Source organism: Coregonus clupeaformis, chromosome 23 (assembly GCF_020615455.1).
Source record: "Coregonus clupeaformis isolate EN_2021a chromosome 23, ASM2061545v1, whole genome shotgun sequence".
NCBI classification, from domain to species: Eukaryota; Metazoa; Chordata; class Actinopteri; order Salmoniformes; family Salmonidae; genus Coregonus; species Coregonus clupeaformis.
In genome coordinates, this window is record NC_059214.1 from 43,717,149 (window position 1) to 43,738,141 (window position 20,993).

The 20,993-nt window shown below is 45.6% G+C and overlaps 1 protein-coding gene across 1 annotated transcript in view; it reads left to right on the forward strand.

Annotated features, from left to right (window-relative positions):
- The first annotated feature begins 1,402 nt into the window (after nt 1-1,402).
- LOC121536518 (discoidin, CUB and LCCL domain-containing protein 2-like) overlaps nt 1,403-20,993 on the forward strand; it is a 49,173-nt gene continuing 29,582 nt past the window's right edge. The window contains 4 exon segments of the mRNA XM_045206713.1: nt 1,403-1,744; nt 3,407-3,631; nt 7,296-7,433; nt 15,327-15,451. Coding sequence (XP_045062648.1) covers nt 1,639-1,744; nt 3,407-3,631; nt 7,296-7,433; nt 15,327-15,451 — 594 coding nt within the window. The 5' untranslated portion in view covers nt 1,403-1,638.

Sequence of the window (20,993 nt, forward strand, 5' to 3'; positions counted from 1 at the left end):
TTTGCCCCATGGCAAAAGAAGTAGAACTGCAGAAAAAGTGCTTTTAAATTGCAACATTTTCTATACAGTTTGTCAATGTTAAATCAACACTTAGAGTTTTACCACTACCTCAGATAACATATGGTCCCACTCTACAGAGTGTATAAAGTACTCTGATTATAGTGTTATACATTTTGAGTGTTAATGTACCACTTCACAGTGTAAAACACTGCATCAGACTTGCCAGTGTTACTCAAATTTAACACTGTGGGGTAATTAACACTCACAGTGTTATTTCTATTCAAAACTAGTGTTAATCTAGAGTTAACTCCTATTAGTGTTATGCAAAAACACTGTTACAGTAAGTGATTTGGGGTGTTGTTTTAACACTATATGGTGTGAATCCTCATTTGCATATTTCCCATGGTGCCTTTTCTTTTAGAGTGAATTGTAGAGTTACCACCCATGACTGTATTTGTTAGTGACAGAGACATGGTTGTTGAATGCTTTCCTTTTAAAGACCTGTGGCTTTCACCAAATGAGTACCTAAGTGAATGTTATGATACACATTTTTAATTTATGACAATACATGACATATATCATAAGGCGTTACTTGGATGGCCTAGTTTTACCCTACCAGAGTGGTGTTAGGAAAATCCTGGTTTACAAATACAGGCCACATCAGGCCTGCAAGTCAAATTATGCTAGCTGGCAAAGTTGATGTGTAATTCCTTTTGGAATCCAGCCAGAGTTGGGATATCCAACAGTTGGAATTTGTGTTCATCCGCAAGCTGCATTCAGAATGACTACCAGGGTTAGGACATCTGGAAAAGGAGACTACCTAAACCATTTAAACCGGAACAACCATTTCAGTGCAATAAATCTAAGTAAATGATTGGATTAGTTTAGAAACATTTATGTTATTTATCTCACTTTATATACAAAAACACAGATATTAAAAACAATCCTAAAAAAAAACATCCTGCATAACATGCTGGGAAATATGATAATGATGGGTGTGGTTTTGATGGGACTCTCCACAGTGTAAAACAATAATTCTGGTTATTAACACCAACACTGGGGTTATTTTACACCACTACGTGTTAATTTCACTCTAACAGAGTGAATTTGACTCCTGAATTAACACAATACATGTTACAGTGAAAAATGAACACTGGCCAATTTGCTGTGTACACACATGGAACAATTTGTAGAATTGCAGGAAATTAACTTTAAAACGTAAAATGTTCTCTCAGCTCTCAAGAGGGGGGCCACTAAATGTTTTTTCCCACGAGGTGGAGGAGGGCAACCAAATCTTGCTTAGGGCCCCCAAAAGGCTAGAGCCGGCCCTGCCTATCACGTCCAACGGTGGACTAGGGGCTTCCTACTGAATCCTATTGCAATGTGGGAGGAGGGGCGGAAGTCGATCCACAGCCGATTGGCTTCAGATTCAGTTGTGGAAACGAAGCTAACCGCGGCGGTGCAGTGTTTTCAGAGAGAGCGGAGAGCGTCGGAGGTTTCCAAGCGCAGAAGGAAGCAGGGGTTTATTTGACGGAGCACGGAGGTTTTGGGAAGCGGCGTTTTAAACTGCTTGTACGGACTAAACTTGGAGTTCACCGGTGTGAAAGCGTGCATTATGCATTCGGACTGCAGGCTGCTATGGGCAGAGCGGTAATGGTGGGCAGGGGACCGACAGGGACCGGGCTTTTCTTCTTGTCGACTCTCATCATCCTCCTCACCGCCAGAAGCAGTCGAGCGCAGAAAGGTTGGTGTTGGTCGGTGCCACTCAATGTAATCAAGTGTAATAAAAGTGTTACAAACTCGATACATATAGTATGCTCCTAGCTATACGTCCTTATGACGCAGCGGTCATATGACTTTTGGCTACTCGGTTGCACTCGGGATAGTCAGCGGCAGAGATTATGATGCTGTTGTCTTCAGCAAGGGGAGCAGAGCAGTGACTATATCGCCAGATAGCCTACCTTACATGGCTCGTTCTCTCCTCTATCCCAAATATGTAGCCAGAATCACAGACTGCAAAAGTTCCTATTTTCTCCAAGTAGTTTGTTAGTCATTGAAATTGGTTATTGAAGTGTAGCCTACAGCCTATATATAAAGGGTAGACAGTGCAAAAGAAACACTAGTCATTTGTGCGCAGGATTTCAGGTAATGAAAGAGACAGCGATATCATAATTTTTGCCGAGGGGGGAGGGGTTGAAGTGGTAGAGGGGAAACAGCCTCATATCAACTTCTCGTGGCATTACAGGTAGTAACTAGTTAACAAGTCTTCTTAACCCCGTGAACTAGGTTAATGTGCACTTGGTTTAGAGACATATTACACTTCTCCAACTGACACTTTGGAAAGGGGTTTTGAGCATTTGGAAACATTGGTGGTTGAGGACAGTGTTTGGTTAGTGTAGGTGTAAACTGATCCGAAAGCTGCTTCTCTCCAGGTCCAGAGGGATGGGAGGCCACTGCGTTTTTGTCCAGTTCATCTGGTTATAATGTCCAGCCAATGTCAGTGATGTTACATAACACCAGCCAGGCCGCCATGATGCATGACTGTCCACTGTTATCTCTGGTCTGAAAAAAAGCCCTAGCCCATTCCCCTATAACCCCTAGCCTGTTCCCCTATAGCCCCTAACCCCTAGCCTGTTCCCCTTTAGCTCATAAACCCTAGCCTGTTCCCCTATAGCACCTAACCCTAGCCTGTTCCCCTATATCTCCTAGCTCCTAACCCCTAGCCCATTCCCCGATAGCTCCTGTTTGCACATCTGTAAAGTGTAGCAAAATGGGGCAGACTCCAGCTTGACTTTAAATGGATTAAAGGAAGCTTATGCCATATTGCAACACCTACTTGGTCAAGGGATTTTCGGATAAGGCCTCTGACTGGTACAGTATAGGACAGGGTCAAAGGTCAAGCCAAAAAACAGGGTTCCGATTGGACTAAGTCAGCTGCAGTAGATTTGTTCACAAGAACTCTGTTGGAATCCTGATAACTAAACAGTGATGGTGAAATCCTTACCCGTCATCCTCTCCTGTCCAAACAACTGTTCAAAGTCTGAACATGTTTACGTCCATCCCACTGATATCTACAGCTCTACATTTACCCATAATGTGTGTGTACAGTATGTGTGTAACACAACCCTTGTGTGCATATTGGCTACGTTCACCCATGATGTGTGGATAGATGCATGTATGTCAGAGGCGGCTGGTAGAACCTTAATTGGAGAGGACGGCTCATAGTAATGGCAGGAATGGAGTTAATGGAATGGTATGAAACACATACAACACATAGTTGCTTGATACCATTCCATTCACTCCATTTCAGCCATCATTATGAGCCGTCCTCCCCTCACCAGCCTCCTGTGATGTATGTATATGTGTCCGGCCATCACTCATTGTGTTTGTGTGTGTGTCTCTGCAGGCGATGGCTGTGGCCTCAGTGTTTTGGGCCCCTGCAGTGGGAGCCTGTCGTCTCTGGGTTACCCTGGTACGTACCCTAACCACACTGTGTGTGAGTGGGAGATCAGCGTGTCGCAGGGCCGGAGGCTCCACTTCCGCTTCGCTGACCTGGACATAGAGGAAAACAACTGTCAGGTCAACTACCTCAGGATCTACAATGGTGTAGGACCGCATAGGACCCAGATAGGTGAGAGAGGGCGATGGGGAGGGAGGGAGGTCATCAGGAAGGGGGAGATGGGGTATGAAATATACTGTACACAACAGTGGAGGCTGCTGAGGGAAGGATGGCTTATAATAATGGCTGGAACATTATTATAATGGAATGTCATCAAACACATGGAAACCATGTACAATGGCGCCGGAGGGGATGGCTGATGTTTTATGGACTCTTAACCAACTGTGCTATTTTGTGTGTTTTTTTTTTACATTGTTTGTAACTTATTTTGTACATAATGTTGCTGCTACTGTCTCTTATGACCGAAAAGAGCTTCTGGACATCAGAACAGTGATTACTCACCTTGAACTGGACTAATACTTTTTATTTGATGAGTCGGACAAGAGGTTTTTGCTCCAGACACCCAACAGGGCCCTCATCCCCGTCATTCGCAGTAGAAAGAAAATGAGATATCGAGGAAGGAGATCAGGGTGCCTGGTAGGAAGCCGGCGATGAGTGGCTAATCTGCCTTTGCCATTGATACTATTGACCAATTTACAATCGCTTGATAATAAATTGGACGAACTACAAGCACGTATATCCTACCAACAGGAAATTAAAAACAGTAATATCTTATGTTTCACCGAGTCGTGGCTGAACGAAGACATGAATGACATACAGCTGGCGGGTTATACACTATTGGCAGGCTAGAACAGCAGCCTCTGGTATGACAAGGGGTGGCAGTCTATATATATTTGTAAACAACAGCTGGTGCACGATACCTAAGGAAGTCTCAAGGTTTTGCTCGCCTGAGGTAGAGTATCTCATGATAAGCTGTAGACCACACTATCTACCAAGAGAGTTTTCATTTATATTCTTCGTTACTGTCTATTTACCACCACAAACCGATGCTGGCACTAAGACCGCACTCAATGAACTGTATACAGCCATAAGCAAACAGGAAAACGCTCATCCAGAGGCGGCGCTCCTAGTGGCCAGGGACTTTAATGCAGGGAAACTTAAATCCGTTTTACCTCATTTCTACCAGCATGTTAAATGTGCAACCAGAGGGAAAAAAACTCTAGACCACCTTTACTCCACACACAGATGCTTACAAAGCTCTCCCTCGCCCTCCATTTGGCAAATCTGACCATAATTACAAGCAAAAACTAAAGCAGGAAGCACCATTGACTCTGTCAATAAAAAAGTGGTCAGATGAAGCAGATGCTAAGCTACAGGACTGTTTTGCTAGCACAGACTGGAATATGTTCTGGGATTCTTCCGATAGCATTGAGGAGTACACCACATCAGTCACTGGCTTCATCAATAAGTGCATCGATGACGTCGTCCCCACTGTGACTGTACGTACATACCCCAACCAGAAGCCATGGATTACAGGCAACATCCGCACTGAGCTAAAGGGTAGAGCTGCTACTTTCAAGGAGCGGGACTCTAACCCGGAAGCTTATAAGAAATCCCGCTATGCCCTCCGACGAACCATCAAACAGGCAAAGCGTCAATACAGGACTAAGATCGAATCGTACTACACCGGCTCCGACGCTCGTCGGATGTGGCAGGGCTTGCAAACTATTACAGTATACAAAGGGAAGCACAGCCACGAGCTGCCCAGTGACACGAGCCTACCAGACGAGCTAAATTACTTCTATGCTCGCTTCGAGGCATGTAACACTGAAATATGCATGAGAGCATCAGCTGTTCCGGACGACTGTGTGATCACGCTCTCCGTAGCCGATGTGAGTAAGACCTTTAAACAGGTCAATATTCACAAGGCTGCTGGGCCAGACGGATTACCAGGACATGTACTCCGAGCATGCGCTGACCAACTAGCAAGTGTCTTCACTGACATTTTCAACCTCTCCCTGTCTGAGTCTGTAATACCAACATGTCTCAAGCAGACCCAAGAACACTAAGGTAACCTGCCTAAATGAATACCGACCCGTAGCACTCACGTCTGTAGCCATGAAGTGCTTTGAAAGGCTGGTCATGGCTCACATTAACACCATTATTCCAGAAACCCTAGACCCACTCCAATTTGCATACCACCCCAACAGATCCACAGATGATGCAATCTCTATAGCGCTCCACACTGCCCTTTCACACCTGGACAAAAGGAACACCTATGTGAGAATGCTATTCATTGACTACAGCTCTGTGTTCAACACCATAGTGCCCTCAAAGCTCATCACTAAGTTAAGGACCCTAGGACTAAACACCTCCCTCTGCAACTGGATCCTGGACTTCCTGACGGGCTGCCCCCAGGTGGTAAGGGTAGGAAACAACACATCCGCCACGCTGATCCTCAACACAGGGGCCCCTCAGGGGTGCGTGCTCATTCCCCTCCTGTACTCCCTGTTCACGCATGACTGCATGGCCAGGCACGACTCCAACACCATCATTAAGTTTGCCAATGACACAACAGTGGTAGGCCTGATCACTGACAATGACGAGACAGCCTAAAGGGAGGAGGTCAGAGACCTGGCCATGTAGTGCCAGGACAACAACCTCTCCCCTCAACGTGATCAAGACAAAGGAGATGATTGTGGACTACAGGAAAAAGAAGAGGACCGAGCACGCCCCCATTCTCATTGACGGGGCTGTAGTGGAGCAGGTTGAGAGCTTCAAGTTCCTTGGTGTCCACATCACCAACAAACTAACATGGTCCAAGCACACCAAGACAGCAGTGAAGAGGGCACGACAAAACCTATTCCCCCTAAGGAGACTGAAAATATTTGGCATGGGTCCTCAGATCCTCAAAAGGTTCTACAGCTGCACCATCGAGAGCATCCTGACTGGTTGCATCGCTACCTGGTATGGCACTGCTCGGCCTCCGACCGCAAGGCACTACAGAGGGTAGTGCATACGGCCCAGTACATCACTGGGGCCAAGCTTCCTGCCATCTAGGACCTCTATACCAGGCGGTGTCAGAGGATGGCCCTAAAAATTGTCAAATACTTCAGCCACCCTAGTCATAGACTGTTCCCTCTGCTACCACACGGCAAGCGGTACCGGAGTGCCAAGTCTAGGTCCAAAAGGCTTCTAAACAGCTTTTACCCCAAGCCATAAGACTCCCGAACATCTAATGAAATGGCTACCCAGACTATATGCAATGCACCTTCCCCCTCTTTTAGACTAACCGGTGCCCCCACACATTGACTCGGTACCGGTACCCCCTGTATATAGCCTCGCCATTGTTATTTTTACTGCTGCTCTTTAATTATTTGTTACTTTTATTTCTTATTATATTGTATTTTTTGAGTAATTTTTTGTTGTTGGTGGTATTCTTTCTTAAAACTGCATTGTTGGTTAAGGGCTTGTAAGTAAGCATTTCACTGTAAGGTCTACACCTGTTGTATTCGGCGCATGTGACAAATAAAATGTGATTTGATTTGTTTGATGTATTTGATACCATTCCACCAATTCCGCTCCAGTCATTACCACAAGCCCATTCTCCCCAATTAAGGTGCCACCAACCTCCTCTGATACATAATCAATAGCAGTCATTATTTGACAGTCAGTATATGACAGACACATCAATAGAATAACACTGTCTGTACCACTATCTGAATGTAGATAATAACCTCTAGTTCAGAGTGCAAGATTAAGTTGTAATGCCAAGGTAGGATCATGAAACTAGTGAGTACAATGTTACTGAATTGACCCTCTCCCCCTCCTCTAGTAAAGTTCTGTGGTCTGGGTCTGAAGGTTCCTGATCTCATCCAGTCCAGTGGGAACCAGGTCACTGTCCAGTTCATGAGTGGGACCCACCGCAGTGGTCGGGGCTTCTCCCTGTCCTACTCCACCACTGAACACACAGGTACCAGGGGTTAAAAGTCAGGGGGCAGGTTCTGAGCCGAGCTGCATCCAACCTGTGTTTGAGAGCTTGAGCTGCTGCTGGTGTCCAAACTTTCAGATATGACAATGTCACTAAGGGCCCAATCATAGGCCGTGTTGACTCTTAGTTGAGATTACGATAGATTGTTTTACAGTAACATTGTGCCCCCATGACTAAGAGAGTTGCCTAGGTTACAGTGTGTATGTATGTGTTTGCATGATTAGGGGTCTCATGTGAATTATATTAAAGATGCATCTCTTCTCCCTCTCTTTTCTCTTTACTCCTCCTCTTTACCTCTCTCTTCCTTTTCCTCCTTCCTCCTCTCCCTTACTGGAGAAATAACTATTCTACCTATATTACAGTGACCGTGGCGTCTGTAAGTGGTGTCTCTTGCTGCTCTCTCTGTCAGTGAGTGGGAGATATATGGAATGAATTCAGTTACAGGGAGACGTGAGGGAAGTGATCTGCTTTAACATGACAGACATGGGGCATGCCTGGAGAGTATTACAGCTGGCTGGCATTTACTTCTACATATAGCTGTGTGTGTGTGTTACTGCGGTTTTGGTTTGACTTTCCTTGTGGGGACCAGAAGTCGTCATAAGGATAGTAAAATAATGAAAATTCGGACAAGTGGGGACATGTCGCCAGTCCCCACAAGGAAAAAGGCTATTTTAGGCAAAGGGGTTAGGGTTACAATTAGGGTTAGGTTTAGGGTTAGAGTTAAGGTTAGGTTAAGGGTTAGGGAAAATATGATTTTGAATGGGAATCAATTGATTAGTCCTCACAAGGATAGTAAAACAAAGATGTGTTTGTTTGTGTGTGTGTTTGAATGCAGAGGTTTTTAATCTAGACATACTTCAGCTCTGTGTGAGCATCGTGTCTGTGTGTTTTAATGCTGATTTGAATCTAGACATACTTCAGCTCTGTGTGAGCATCGTGTGTGTGTGCACGTGAGCATGCGGCATAGTGAGAGATGGGGAGGTGAATAGAGAAGGAAGTTAGTGGAGAGTTTTGGTGGAGGGCAGATGGAAGGACAGGGAGGTTTAGGCTGGGATTCAATGCAAAACCGTGCTATATAGCGCGCTTGACATTTAAAGGGATTTTTCCAATTGAGCCGACATTGGCATTGTTACCTTGAATGCAATCTCCTGCGAACGCGGTAACATTGCCTTTAAAAGTCGCCTTATCTACAAGCTCAATCGGATTGTATCACAGCCTTAATGATGGGGTGTGCTGTAAACTCACCTCTGAACAGACACGCACACATGCCCGTACACACACTAGAATTATATGGTGCACCGCTGTTGGAATTCCAGAGCTTTGTACCATTTTGTGCAGAGCACCTTCTTATCTCTCTGTGTGTGTTACACAGTTCTAACAGTGTGTGTGCATTACAATGAGAGTGTCAGGAACAGTGTGTGATGTGTGTGTGTCCACATCACCAACAAACTAGTTGTGAAGTTGTGAAGAGGGCACGACAACGCCTTTTCCCCCTCAGGAGACTGAAAAGATTTGGCACGGGTCCCCAGATCCTCAAAAGGTTCTACAGCAGCACCATCGAGAGCATCCTGACCGGTTGCATCACCGCCTGGTATGGCAACTGCTCGGTATCCGACCGTAAGGCGCTACAGAGGGTAGTGCGTACGGCCCAGTACATCACTGGGGCCAAATTCCTGCCATCCAGGACCTATATACTAGGCGGTATCAGAGGAAGGGCCAAAAAATTGTCAAATACTCCAGCCACCCTAGTCATAGACTGATCTCTCTGCTACTGCATTGGCAAGTGGTACCGGAGCGCCAAGTCTAGGTCCAAAAGGCTCCTTAACAGCTTCTACCCCGAAGCCATAAGACTGCTGAACAATTAATCAAATGCCCCCCCCCTCTGTTTTTACACTGCTGCTACTTGCTGTTTATTATCTATGCATAGTCATTATACCCCTACCTACATGTACAAATTACCTCGACTAACCTGTATCCCCACACATTGACTCGGTAACGGTACCCCTTGTATATAGCCTCATTATTGTTATTTTATTGTGTAACTTTAATTTTTTTAATTTAGTAAATATTTTCTTAACTCTATTTTCTTAAAACTACATTGTTGGTTAAGGGCTTGTAAGTAAGCATTTCACGGTAAGGTCTACACCTGTTGTATTAGATTTTGATTTGATCTAGAACCCTTAGATTAATCCTACCCTGTCTCTGTGTGTCTGGGCTTTGTCACACACCACTCCAAAGAGCTGTACATCTCTGCAGACTACAAGAGCCGGTGTGTGTATGTGTGCTGACTTACACAGAAGTGTCCAGAGACTCTGTGTGTGTGTATGTGTATGTGTATGTGTATGTGTATGTGTATGTGTATGTGTATGTGTGTGTGTATGTGTGTGTGTGTGTGTGTGTGTGTGTGTGTGTGTGTGTGTGTGTGTGTATGTGTATGTGTATGTGTATGTGTATGTGTATGTGTGTGTGTGTGTGTGTGTGTGTGTGTGTGTGTGTGTGTGTGTGTGTGTACTGAGAGCCATTAGGGCAGTGCAGATCCAGCGTGTGTGGCCACACTTCTGTTGTGTCAGGAGTCTGTCTACATCACCAGTCTCCCTGGAGTACTGTGGGGAGGGAAGAGACAGATGAGTGGATTGACAGCAAAGGAAGATAAGAGGAGACTAAAGGGGGAAGCAGGGTTATTGAGATAATGGCCTTATATTGAATTGAATTGAAATTGAGAGAGAGAGAAAGGTGGGAGAAGGGAGGAGTCCATTTGAATTGAAGAGACAAAGAAGAGAGAGAGGGGGAGGGGGGTTAGAGATTGATCCTGTCCAAGTTTTTTTTATTCGCATACTCTGAAAGAAAGATATCAAATTACTGAAGAGAGAGAAAGAGATGGGGTGAAAGACAGATGGATTTGTTATTGCACATTCATACGTTAGAGTGTTATATTGAGATAACATCACTGTGAGCTCCAGTATAGAGGCAGGACTGAGCTAATGTGGGCTCCTGAGTGGCGCAGCGGTCTAAGGCACTCCATCTCAGTGCATCTCGGCTGTATCCAGGCTGTATCACAATCCGATTGGGAGTCGCATAGGGCGGCGCACAATTGGCCCAGCGTCGGGGTAGGCCGTCATTGTAAATAAGAATTTGTTCTTAACTGACTTGCCTTGTTAAATAAATAAAATAATGTAGACCCGGCCTACACATCATCCTCTGGGGTTAGCATAGCCACCTAGCAGAGCAGGCCAAGCCTATCTACCTAGAATAGCCATCTAGGATGTCAACCGACTGACGGAAGTCATTTTCGCCCGCTTCTACATGTAGAATCGGTTTGCAAATTACAGGCGGCACTTTGTTTAGAGGTGCGTGGGCTAATAAGGGAGTCTGACAACGTTACTGCCGGTGTAAATGTCCAATGTTTACTTCGCCATTACCATTTCATACATGGTACATCTTGTGTCACACTTAATGATGTCCCCATACACCCCACTTATAGTGTACTAGTTCCGGTTTAACACCCACCCATCTACACTTTCGGCCGGCAGACACTCGACAATCCTACCGGTCTGTCCGTGCCTTGACAATGCCTGGGCCAGCGTGCTGCATCACCAGTATAGGAAAGGCAAGCAAATCAATCAAGAGAGGGACTCATCTGTTTTTAGAGGGGGAGGGGTGAGTGTTGGGATGTTGGTTAGCAGTTTGCACAACCACTCTGCTCAAAATCAAATCAAATGTTCTTTGTCAAATGCCTTGTAATAGTGAAATGCTTACTGACGGGCCCATCCCAACAATGAGAGAAAAATTGAAAAAGAATAACACAATGAAATAAATACACAATGAGTAACGATAACTTGGCTATATACACAGGGTACCAGGACTGAGTCTATGTGCAGGGGTACGAGGTAATTGAGGTAGATATGTACGTATAGGCAGAGGTAAAGTGACTAGGCAACAGGATAGATAATAAACAGTAGCAGCAGCGTATGTGATGAGTCAAAAGAGTTAGTGCGAAGGGGGGGTCAATGCAGATAGTCTGGGTATCTATTTGGTTAACTATTTAACTACACTACTGGTCAAAAGTTTTAGAACACGTACTCATTCAAGGGTTTTTCTTTATTTTTACTATTTTCTACATTGTAGAATAATAGTGAAGACATCAAAACTATTAAATAATACATATGGAATCATGTAGTAACCAACAAAGTGTTAAACAAATGAAAATATATTTTATATTTGAGATTCTTCAAATAGCCACCCTTTGCCTTGATGACAACTTTGCACACTCTTGGCATTCTCTCAACCAGCTTCACCTGGAATGCTTTTCCAACAGTTTTGAAGGAGTTCCCACATATGCTGAGCACTTGTTGGCTGCTTTTCCTTCACTCTGCGGTCCGACTAATCCCAAACCATCTAAATTTGGTTGAGGTCGGTTGATTGTGGAGGCCAGGTCATCTGATGCAGCACTCCATCACTCTCCTTCCTGGTAGAATAGCCCTTACACAGCCTGGAGGACAATAAAAGTGATAAAATCAATTTAAAAAAAATTATATTGTACCAGTGCAAAAAGTGTCCAGATTCTCTCCAATTCAATTTGTTTTCCCTTGTTTTTGAGGTATTTTTTTACTCTCCCAGTGAATGTCTGGCACATGGCCATCTTAAGGGAAAAAAACATGTGGTTCTGCTCTGTTGTCGTATTTGCCCTTACATTGTCCTGTTGAAAAACAAATGATAGGCCCACTAAGCCCAAACCAGATTGGATGGCGTATCACTGCAGAATGCGTATGAGTGTGCCTTTAATTCTAAATAAATCACAGACAGTGTCACCACCAGTAAAGTACCCCCACACCATAACACCTCCTCCTCCATGCTTTACGGTGGGAACTACACATGCAGAGATCATCTGTTCACCCACACCGCATCTCACAAAGAAACAGTGGTTGGAACCAAAAATCTCAAATTTGGACTCCAGACCGGTCTAATGTCCATTGCTTGTGTTTCTTGGCCCAAGCAAGTCTCCTCTTCTTATTGGTGTCCTTTAGTAGTGGTTTCTTGACAGCAATTCGACCATGAAGGCCTGATTCACACAGTCTCCTCTGAACAGTTGATGTTGAAATGTGTCTGTTAGTTGAACTCTGTGAAGCATTTATTTGGGCTGCAAATTCTGAGGCTGGTAACTAATGAACTTATCCTCTGCAGCAAAGGTAACTCTGGGTCTTCCATTCCTGTGGCGGTCCTCATGAGAGCCAGTTTCATCATAGCGCTTGATGGTTTTTGCGACTGCACTTGAAGAAACTTTTCAGGATTTACTGACCTTCATGTCTTAAAGTAATGATGGACTGTCGTTTCTCTTTGCTTATTTGAGCTGTTCTTGCCATAATATGGACTTGGTCTTTTACCAAATAGGGCTATCTTCTGTATACCCCCCCCCTACCTTGTCACAACACAACTGATTGGCTCAAACACATTAAGAAGGAAAGAAATTCCACAAATTAACTTTTAAGAAGGCACACCTGTTAATTTAAATGCATTCCAGGTGACTACCTCAAATCAAATCAAATTGTATTTGCCACATGCGCAGAATACAATAGGTGTAGACATTTCCGTGAAATTCTTACTTACAGCCCTTAACCAACAATGCATTTTTTTTTATAAAGAAGTAAAATAAAACAACAACAAAAAAAAAGTGTTGAGATAAAAAGAGCAGAAGTAAAATAAAATAACAGTAGGGAGGCTATATACAGGGGGGTACCGGTGCAGAGTCAATGTGCGGGGGCACCGGCTAGTTGAGGTAGTTGAGGTAATATGTACATGTGGGTAGAGTTAAATGACTATGCATAAATAATTAACAGAGTAGCAGCAGCGTAAAAAGATGGGGTGGGGGGGCAGTGCAAATTGTCTGGGTAGCCATGATTAGCTGTTTAGGAGTCTTATGGCTTGGGGGTAGAAGCTGTTGAGAAGCCTTTTGGACCTAGACTTGGCACTCCGGTACCGCTGCCGTGCGGTAGCAGAGAGAACAGTCTGACTAGGGTGGCTGGAGTCTTTGACAATTTTGAGGGTCTTCCTCTGACACCACCTGGTATAGAGGTCCTGGATGGCAGGAAGCTTGGCCCCAGTGATGTACTGGGCCGTACGCACTACCCTCTGTAGTGCCTTGCGGTCGGAGGCCGAGCAGGTGCCATACCAGGCGGTGATGCAACCGGTCAGGAGGACCCATGCCAAATCTTTTCAGTCTCCTGAAGGGGAATAGGCTTTGTCGTGCCCTCTTCACGACTGTCTTGGTGTGTTTGGACCATGATAGTTCGTTGGTGATGTGGACACCAAGGAACTTGAAGCTCTCAACCTGTTCCACTACAGCCCCGTCGATGAGAATGGGGGCGTGCTCAGTCCTCTTTTTTTTCCTGTAGTCCACAATCATCTCCTTTGTCTTGGTCACGTTGAGGGAGAGGTTGTTATCCTGGCACCACACTGCCAGGTTTCTGACCTCCTCCCTATAGGCTGTCTCATCGTTGTCGGTGATCAGGCCTACCACTGTTGTGTCGTCGGCAAACTTAATGATGGTGTTGAGAGTCGTGCCTGGCCATGCAGTCATGGGTGAACAGGGAGTACAGGAGGGGACTGAGCATGCACCCCTGAGGGGCCCCCGTGTTGAGGATCAGCGTGGCAGATGTGTTGTTACCTACCCTTACCACCTGGGGGCGGCCCGTCAGGAAGTCCAGGATCCAGTTGCAGAGGGAGGTGTTTAGTCCCAGGATCCTTAGCTTAGTGATGAGCTTTGAGGGCACTATGGTGTTGAACGCTGAGCTGTAGTCAATGAACAGCATTCTCACATAGGTGTTCCTCTTGTCCAGGTGGGAGAGAGCAGTGTGGAGTGTAATAGAGATTGCGTAATCCTTGGATCTGTTGGGGTGGTATGTGAATTGGAGTGGGTCCAGGGTGTCTGGGGTGGCGATGTTGATGTGAGCCAAGACCAGCCTTTCAAAGCATTTCATGGCTATAGATGTGAGTGCTTCGGGGCGATAGTCATTTAGGTAGGTTACCTTGACGTTCTTGGGCACAGGGACTATGGTGGTCTGCGTGAAACATGTAGATATTACAGACTGGGTCAGGGAGAGTTTGAAAATGTCATTGAAGACACTTTCCAGCTGGTCAGCATATGCTCTGAGTACGCATCCTGATAATCCGTCTGGCCCCCTGGCCTTGTGAATGTTAACCTGTTTAAAGGTGTTAAAAGTCCTACTCACATCGGCTATGGAAAGCAAGATCACACAGTTGTCCGGAACAGCTGGTGCTCTCATGCATGGTTCAGTGTTGCTTGCCTCAAAGCGAGCGTAGAAGGCAATGAGCATAGAAGGCATTTAGCTCGTCTGGTATGCTCACGTCACTGGGCAGCTCGCGGCTGGGTTTCCCTTTGAATCTGTGATCGTTTGCAATCCCTGCCACATCCGATGAGCGTCAGAGCCAATGCTGTCCTTGGTGACTGGCAGTTGCTTTGGTTACACAACAGGTTGAATCACTGCTTGATCATGACATGACCAATACCCACCACGGTCCAGTGTGGTCAAACCAGGCCTTAGCATGGTCAGGCGGGGGAGTTTTCCAGTTGTCACCCTCAGTGACTGGATGGGGATTTCTAACCTTGTGGTCATCCCCTCAGTGTTTGTCTAGAACGTTATCCCCTTGGGTGTGTGTGTGTCTGCCTGTGTCCATGCGTACGTGTCTGTCCATATGTGTCTGTCTGTCCGTGCGTATCTGTTCCACTTGTGTCCGTGTGTGTGTGTGTGTGTGTGTGTGTGTGTGTGGTGTGTGTGTGTGTGTGTGTGTCTACCTAGACAGGGTGTAGTACAGAGCGAGAGCTGAGTTAATGTGATCTGTGTGTGTATGTCTTTATAGATCTGATCACCTGTCTAGACAAAGGAATCCACTTCACTGAGGCAGAGTTCACCAGATACTGTCCAGCAGGATGCCTGACTTCTGTTGGGGAGATCTCTGGGACCATACCCCACGGCTACAGAGATGTGAGTATATGCACATTACACAGATAAGGGTTTCAAATCAAATTTTATTTGACACAAATGCGCCGAATACAACAGGTGTAGACCTTATAGTGAAACGCTTACTTACAAGCCCTTAACAAACAATGCAGTTTTAAGAAAAATAAGTATTTGCACACGTAAATCCAGGTGCCTGTGTTCGTGTGAGTGTGTGTCTGTGGGCCTGCATGTGTGTGCAGGCGCCAGTGTATGTCTGTGTGTGTGGGGGTCTGAGTGTGCCAGTCATTGTGGTGTGCACACGGTTCCCAGATGATTCACACTGCCCCCCTTCACCCACCACACACACATACCAAGTCTGTCTCTCTGTCCTGCTGAACCCTCAATACCTAGCAGCACCTCCACCACTACCCCACAGGAACTAACTGGCCACAAAGCCATGACTCACTTCATGGTTATGTTCCCTTCTCTCTCTTGTTCTGTATCTCTTTTACTCTCTCTCTCTCTCTCTCTCTCTCTCTCTCTCTCTCTCTCTCTCTCTCTCTCTCTCTCTCTCTCTCTCTCTCTCTCTCTCTCTCTCTCTCTCTCTCTCTCTCTCTCTCTCTCTCTCTCTCTCTCTCTCTCTCTCGACTATGTAAACAGGCTCTCTCTCAGCAGTATGTAAACAGGCTCTCTCTCAGCAGTATGTATGCACGTCCCAGGGTGATGACATCACAATGCCCCGGCTGTGTCTGAGGTCATGGGGGCTGAGGTAGTCTCTGGCTGATGACCTCATACCTGGGTGGGTCGGGGGGCCCATGGGGGTGGGAAGGTGGGGACGGAGGCTAGATGGAGAATGAGGGTGTTATTGATGAGGGGAGGCCCAGGGGTGGCTCAGAGGCATAGTAGAGGGGAAGGGGGTGTATTTGTGTGTGTCGGCGGGTGTCTCAAAAGCACAGAGGAGGGGAAGGGGTTGTAGGGAGGTGAGCTAATTGTTTGGCCAAAGGAATGGTCTGCTAATTCAGCCCAGCTGGAGGAGGGTGCTGAGCGGACTGGTGTGTGTGTGTGTGTGTGTGTGTGTTTGTGACTGGTGGTGTGTGTGTGTCTCTGAGCGTGTGTAGGCGGTGTTGCAGATTACATAGCAGAAAAGGATCCCTGGTTGTCCATGTTCAGCCAAACAGGGGTTACAACCATTACACCCAGAGTCAGTCTGACATTAGTTGCCATGGAGCGTTGCTATCTGCTGCTCATTGGACCAGACCCAAAATTCTGAGATCCGACCTGGGACCCGAGCGGGTCCGGGTCCTAAATTCTGACTTTTGTCTCGGATCTGGGTCGGGTCTGATATACAGTGCATTCGGAAAGCATTTAGACCCCTTTACTTTTTTCATATTTTTTTTACGTTACAGCCTTATTCTAAAATTGATTCAATAGTTTTTTCCCCTCATCAATGTACACACGATACCCCATAATGACAAAGCAAAAACTGGTTTTTAGAAATTTTAACAAATGTATTTAAAATAGAAAAAACGTAAATATCACATTTACATACAGTACCAGTCAAAAGTTTGGACACACCTACACATTCAAGGGTTTTTCTTTATTTTTGCCATTTTCTATATTGTAGAATAATAGTGAAGACATCAAAACTATGAAATAACACATATGGAATCATGTAGTAAGCAAAAAAGTGTTAAACAAATCAAAATATATGTTATATTTTAGATTCTTCAAAGTAGCCTTGATGACAGGTTTGCACACTCTTGGCATTCTCTCAACCAGCTTCACCTGTAATGCTTTTCCAACAGTCTTGAAGGAGTTCCCACATACACTGAGCAGTTGTTGACTGCTTTTCCTTCACTCTGCGGTCCAACTCATCCCAAACCATCTCAATTGGGTTGAGGTCTGTTGATTGTGGAGGCCATGTCATCTCCTCCCGAGTGGCACAGTGGTCTAAGGCACTGCAACGCAGTGCTAGCTGTGCCACTAGAGATCCTGGTTCAAATCCATGCTCTGTCGTAGCTGGCCGCGACCGGGAGACCCATGGGGCGGCGCACAATTGGCCCAGTGTCGTCCAGGGTATGGGGAGGGAATGGCCGGCAGGGATGTAGCTCAGTTGGTAGAGCATGGCGTTTGCAACGCCAGGGTTGTGGGTTCAATTCCCACGGGGGACCAGTGTAAAAAATAATGTATGCACTCACTAACTGTAAGTCGCTCTGGATAAGAGCGTCTGCTAAATGACTAAAATGTAAATGTAAATCTGATGCAGCACTCCATCACTCTCCTTCTTGGTAAAATAGCACTTACACAGCCTGGAGGTGTGTTGGGTCATTGTCCTGTTGAAAAACAAATGATAGTCCCACTAAGCGCAAACCAGGTTGGATGGTTTATCGCTGCAGAATACTGTGGTAGCCATGCTGGTTAAGTGTGCCTTGAATTCTAAATTAATCACAGACAGTGTCACCAGCAATGCACCATCACACCGCCTCCTCCATGCTTCACGGTGGGAACCACACATGCGGAGATCATCCGTTCACCTGCTCTGCGTCTCACAAAGACATGGCGTTTGGAACCAAAAATCTCAAATCTGGATTTCCACTGGTCTAATGTCCAATGCTTGTGTCTCTTGGCCCAAGCAAGTCTCTTCTTCTTATTGGTGTCCTTTAGTAGTGGTTTCTTTGCAGCAATTCGACAATGAAGGCCTGATTCACGCAGTCTCCTCTGAACAGTGTCAGAAGGCGTGGATGTGGTGTAGGAATCAATCGCAGGACACAGAGGCTAGTCCAAAAGTCTTTAGTCAAGACAAAATGACACGGCTACAAAACAGAGCCGGAGGCACGAGAAAATTACGCACACTGCGTAAACGAGCAAAATGCAACAAACACGCACAACAAGTGCGGACTCTCTATAAACAAAACAAATAGAGAAAAATTTACTGACTGCTCCAGCTGACAAAAGAACAACTACACACAAACAAATGCCAGAAACAACGAGAACTTAAATGACACATAATCAACACTAAACGAGAACAGGTGTACCAAACAGACCAAACCAAACAAACATCGAAAACAAAGAACGGTGGCAGCTAGTACTCCGGAGACGACGACCGCCGAAGCCTGCCCGAACAAGGAGAAGGAGCAGCCTCGGCCGAAACCGTGACAAACAGTTGATGTTGAAATGTGTCTGTTAGTTGAACTCTGTGAAGCATTTATTTGGGCTGCAATTTCTGAGGCTGGTAACTCTAATGAACTTATCCTCTGCAGCAGAGGTAACTCTGGGTCTTCCTTTCCTGTGGCAGTCCTCATGAGAGCCAGTTTCATCACAGCACTTGATGGTTTTTGTGACTGCACTTGAAGAAACTTTCAAAGTTCTTGAAATGTTCCGTATTGACTGACCTTCATGTCTTACAGTAATGGACTGTAGTTTCTCTTTTCTTATTTGAGCTGTTCTTGCCATAATATGGACTTGTTCTTTTACCAAATAGGGCTATCTTCTGTATATCCCCCTACCTTCACTGACCACCTTCCGGAGACACTTGAAACCCTACCTCTTTAAGGAATACCTGGAATAGTATAACAGTAATCGTTAAAAAAAAAGAAAAGAAAAAAAGGAATGGTTGTCCCACTGGCTATCCTAAATTGAATGCACCAATTTGTAAGTCGCTCTCGATAAGAGCGTCTGCTAAATGACTTAAATGTAAATGTATCTTGTCACAACACAACTGATTGGCTCAAACACATTGAGAAGGAAAGAAATTCCACAAATTAACTTTTAACAAGGCACACCTGTTAATTTAAATGCATTCCAGGTGACTACCTCATGAAGCTGGCGTAGAGTGTGCAAAGCTGTCATCAAGGCAAAGGGTGGCTACTTAAAATAATCTCAAATATAAAATATAGTTTGATTTGTTTAACACTTTTTTGGTTACTACATGATTCCATATGTGTTATTTCATAGTTTTGATGTCTTCACTATTATTCTACAATGTAGAACATTGTAAAAAATAAAGAAAAACCCTTGAATGAGTAGGTGTGTCCAAACTTTTGACTGGTACTGTAAGTATTCAGACCCTTTACTCAGTACTTTGTTGAAGCACCTTTGGCAGCGATTACAGCCTTGAGTCTTCTTGGGTATGACGCTTGTGGTAGAATTACTACATTCTGTTAATCACATTACTTTTATATTAGAATGTATTCTTATATTAGTACTTTCACAATGTCTGTTCTTCCGAGAGGAGCCTCTGAGGCTCAACGCTGACAGTAGATTTACGATGGCTTGGTGATAAGACAACACTCCAATCCATGAGTAGTGTCTGTGTGAAATGCTGGTCTATCTGCCAGGGTGAGGAGAACCCTCCCTCCAGGTTATTAACCAACACCGGTCTGCCAGGGTGAGGAGAACCCTCCCTCCAGGTTATTAATGAACACTGGACTGCCAGGGTGAGGAGAACCCTCCCTCCAGGTTATTAACGAAAACCGGTCTGCCAGGGTGAGGAGAACCCTCCCTCCAGGTTATTAATGAACACTGGACTGCCAGGGTGAGGAGAACCCTCCCTCCAGGTTATTAACGAACACTGATCTGCCAGGGTGAGGAGAACCCTCCCTCCAGGTTATTAATGAACACTGGACTGCCAGGGTGAGGAGAACCCTCCCTCCAGGTTATTAACAAACACCGGTCTGCCAGGGTGAGGAGAACCCTCCCTCTAGGTTATTAATGAACACTGGACTGCCAGGGTGAGGAGAACCCTCCCTCCAGGTTATTAACGAACACTGATCTGCCAGGGTGAGGAGAACCCTCCCTCCAGGTTATTAATGAACACTGGACTGCCAGGGTGAGGAGAACCCTCCCTCCAGGTTATTAACAAACACCGGTCTGCCAGGGTGAGGAGAACCCTCCCTCCAGGTTATTAATGAACACTGGACTGCCAGGGTGAGGAGAACCCTCCCTCCAGGTTATTAACGAACACCGGTCTGCCAGAATGAGGAGAACCCTCCCTCCAGGTTATTAATGAACACTGGACTGCCAGGGTGAGGAGAACCCTCCCTCCAGGTTATTAACGAACACTGGTCTGCCAGGGTGAGGAGAACCCTCCCTCCAGGTTATTAACGAACACCGGTCTCCCAGGGTGAGGAGAACCCTCCCACCAGGTTATTAATGAACACTGGACTGCCAGGGTGAGGAGAACCCTCCCTCCAGGTTATTAATGAACACTGGACTGCCAGGGTGAGGAGAACCCTCCCTCCAGGTTATTAATGAACACTGATCTGCCAGGGTGAGGAGAACCCTCCCACCAGGTTATTAATGAACACTGGACTGCCAGGGTGAGGAGAACCCTCCCTCCAGGTTATTAATGAACACTGGACTGCCAGGGTGAGGAGAACCCTCCCTCCAGGTTATTAACGAACACTGGACTGCCAGGGTGAGGAGAACCCTCCCTCCAGGTTATTAATGAACACTGGACTTCATAAATTCAGGGAAGGACCTAGTGTCCCATGTTGCATTAGTATTTCTGTATAAACAAGTAGTAAATGACTTATAGACAGATATTTGGCGCCATGTAAATCTTGCTGTCTGTTGCATGAGAGCACAA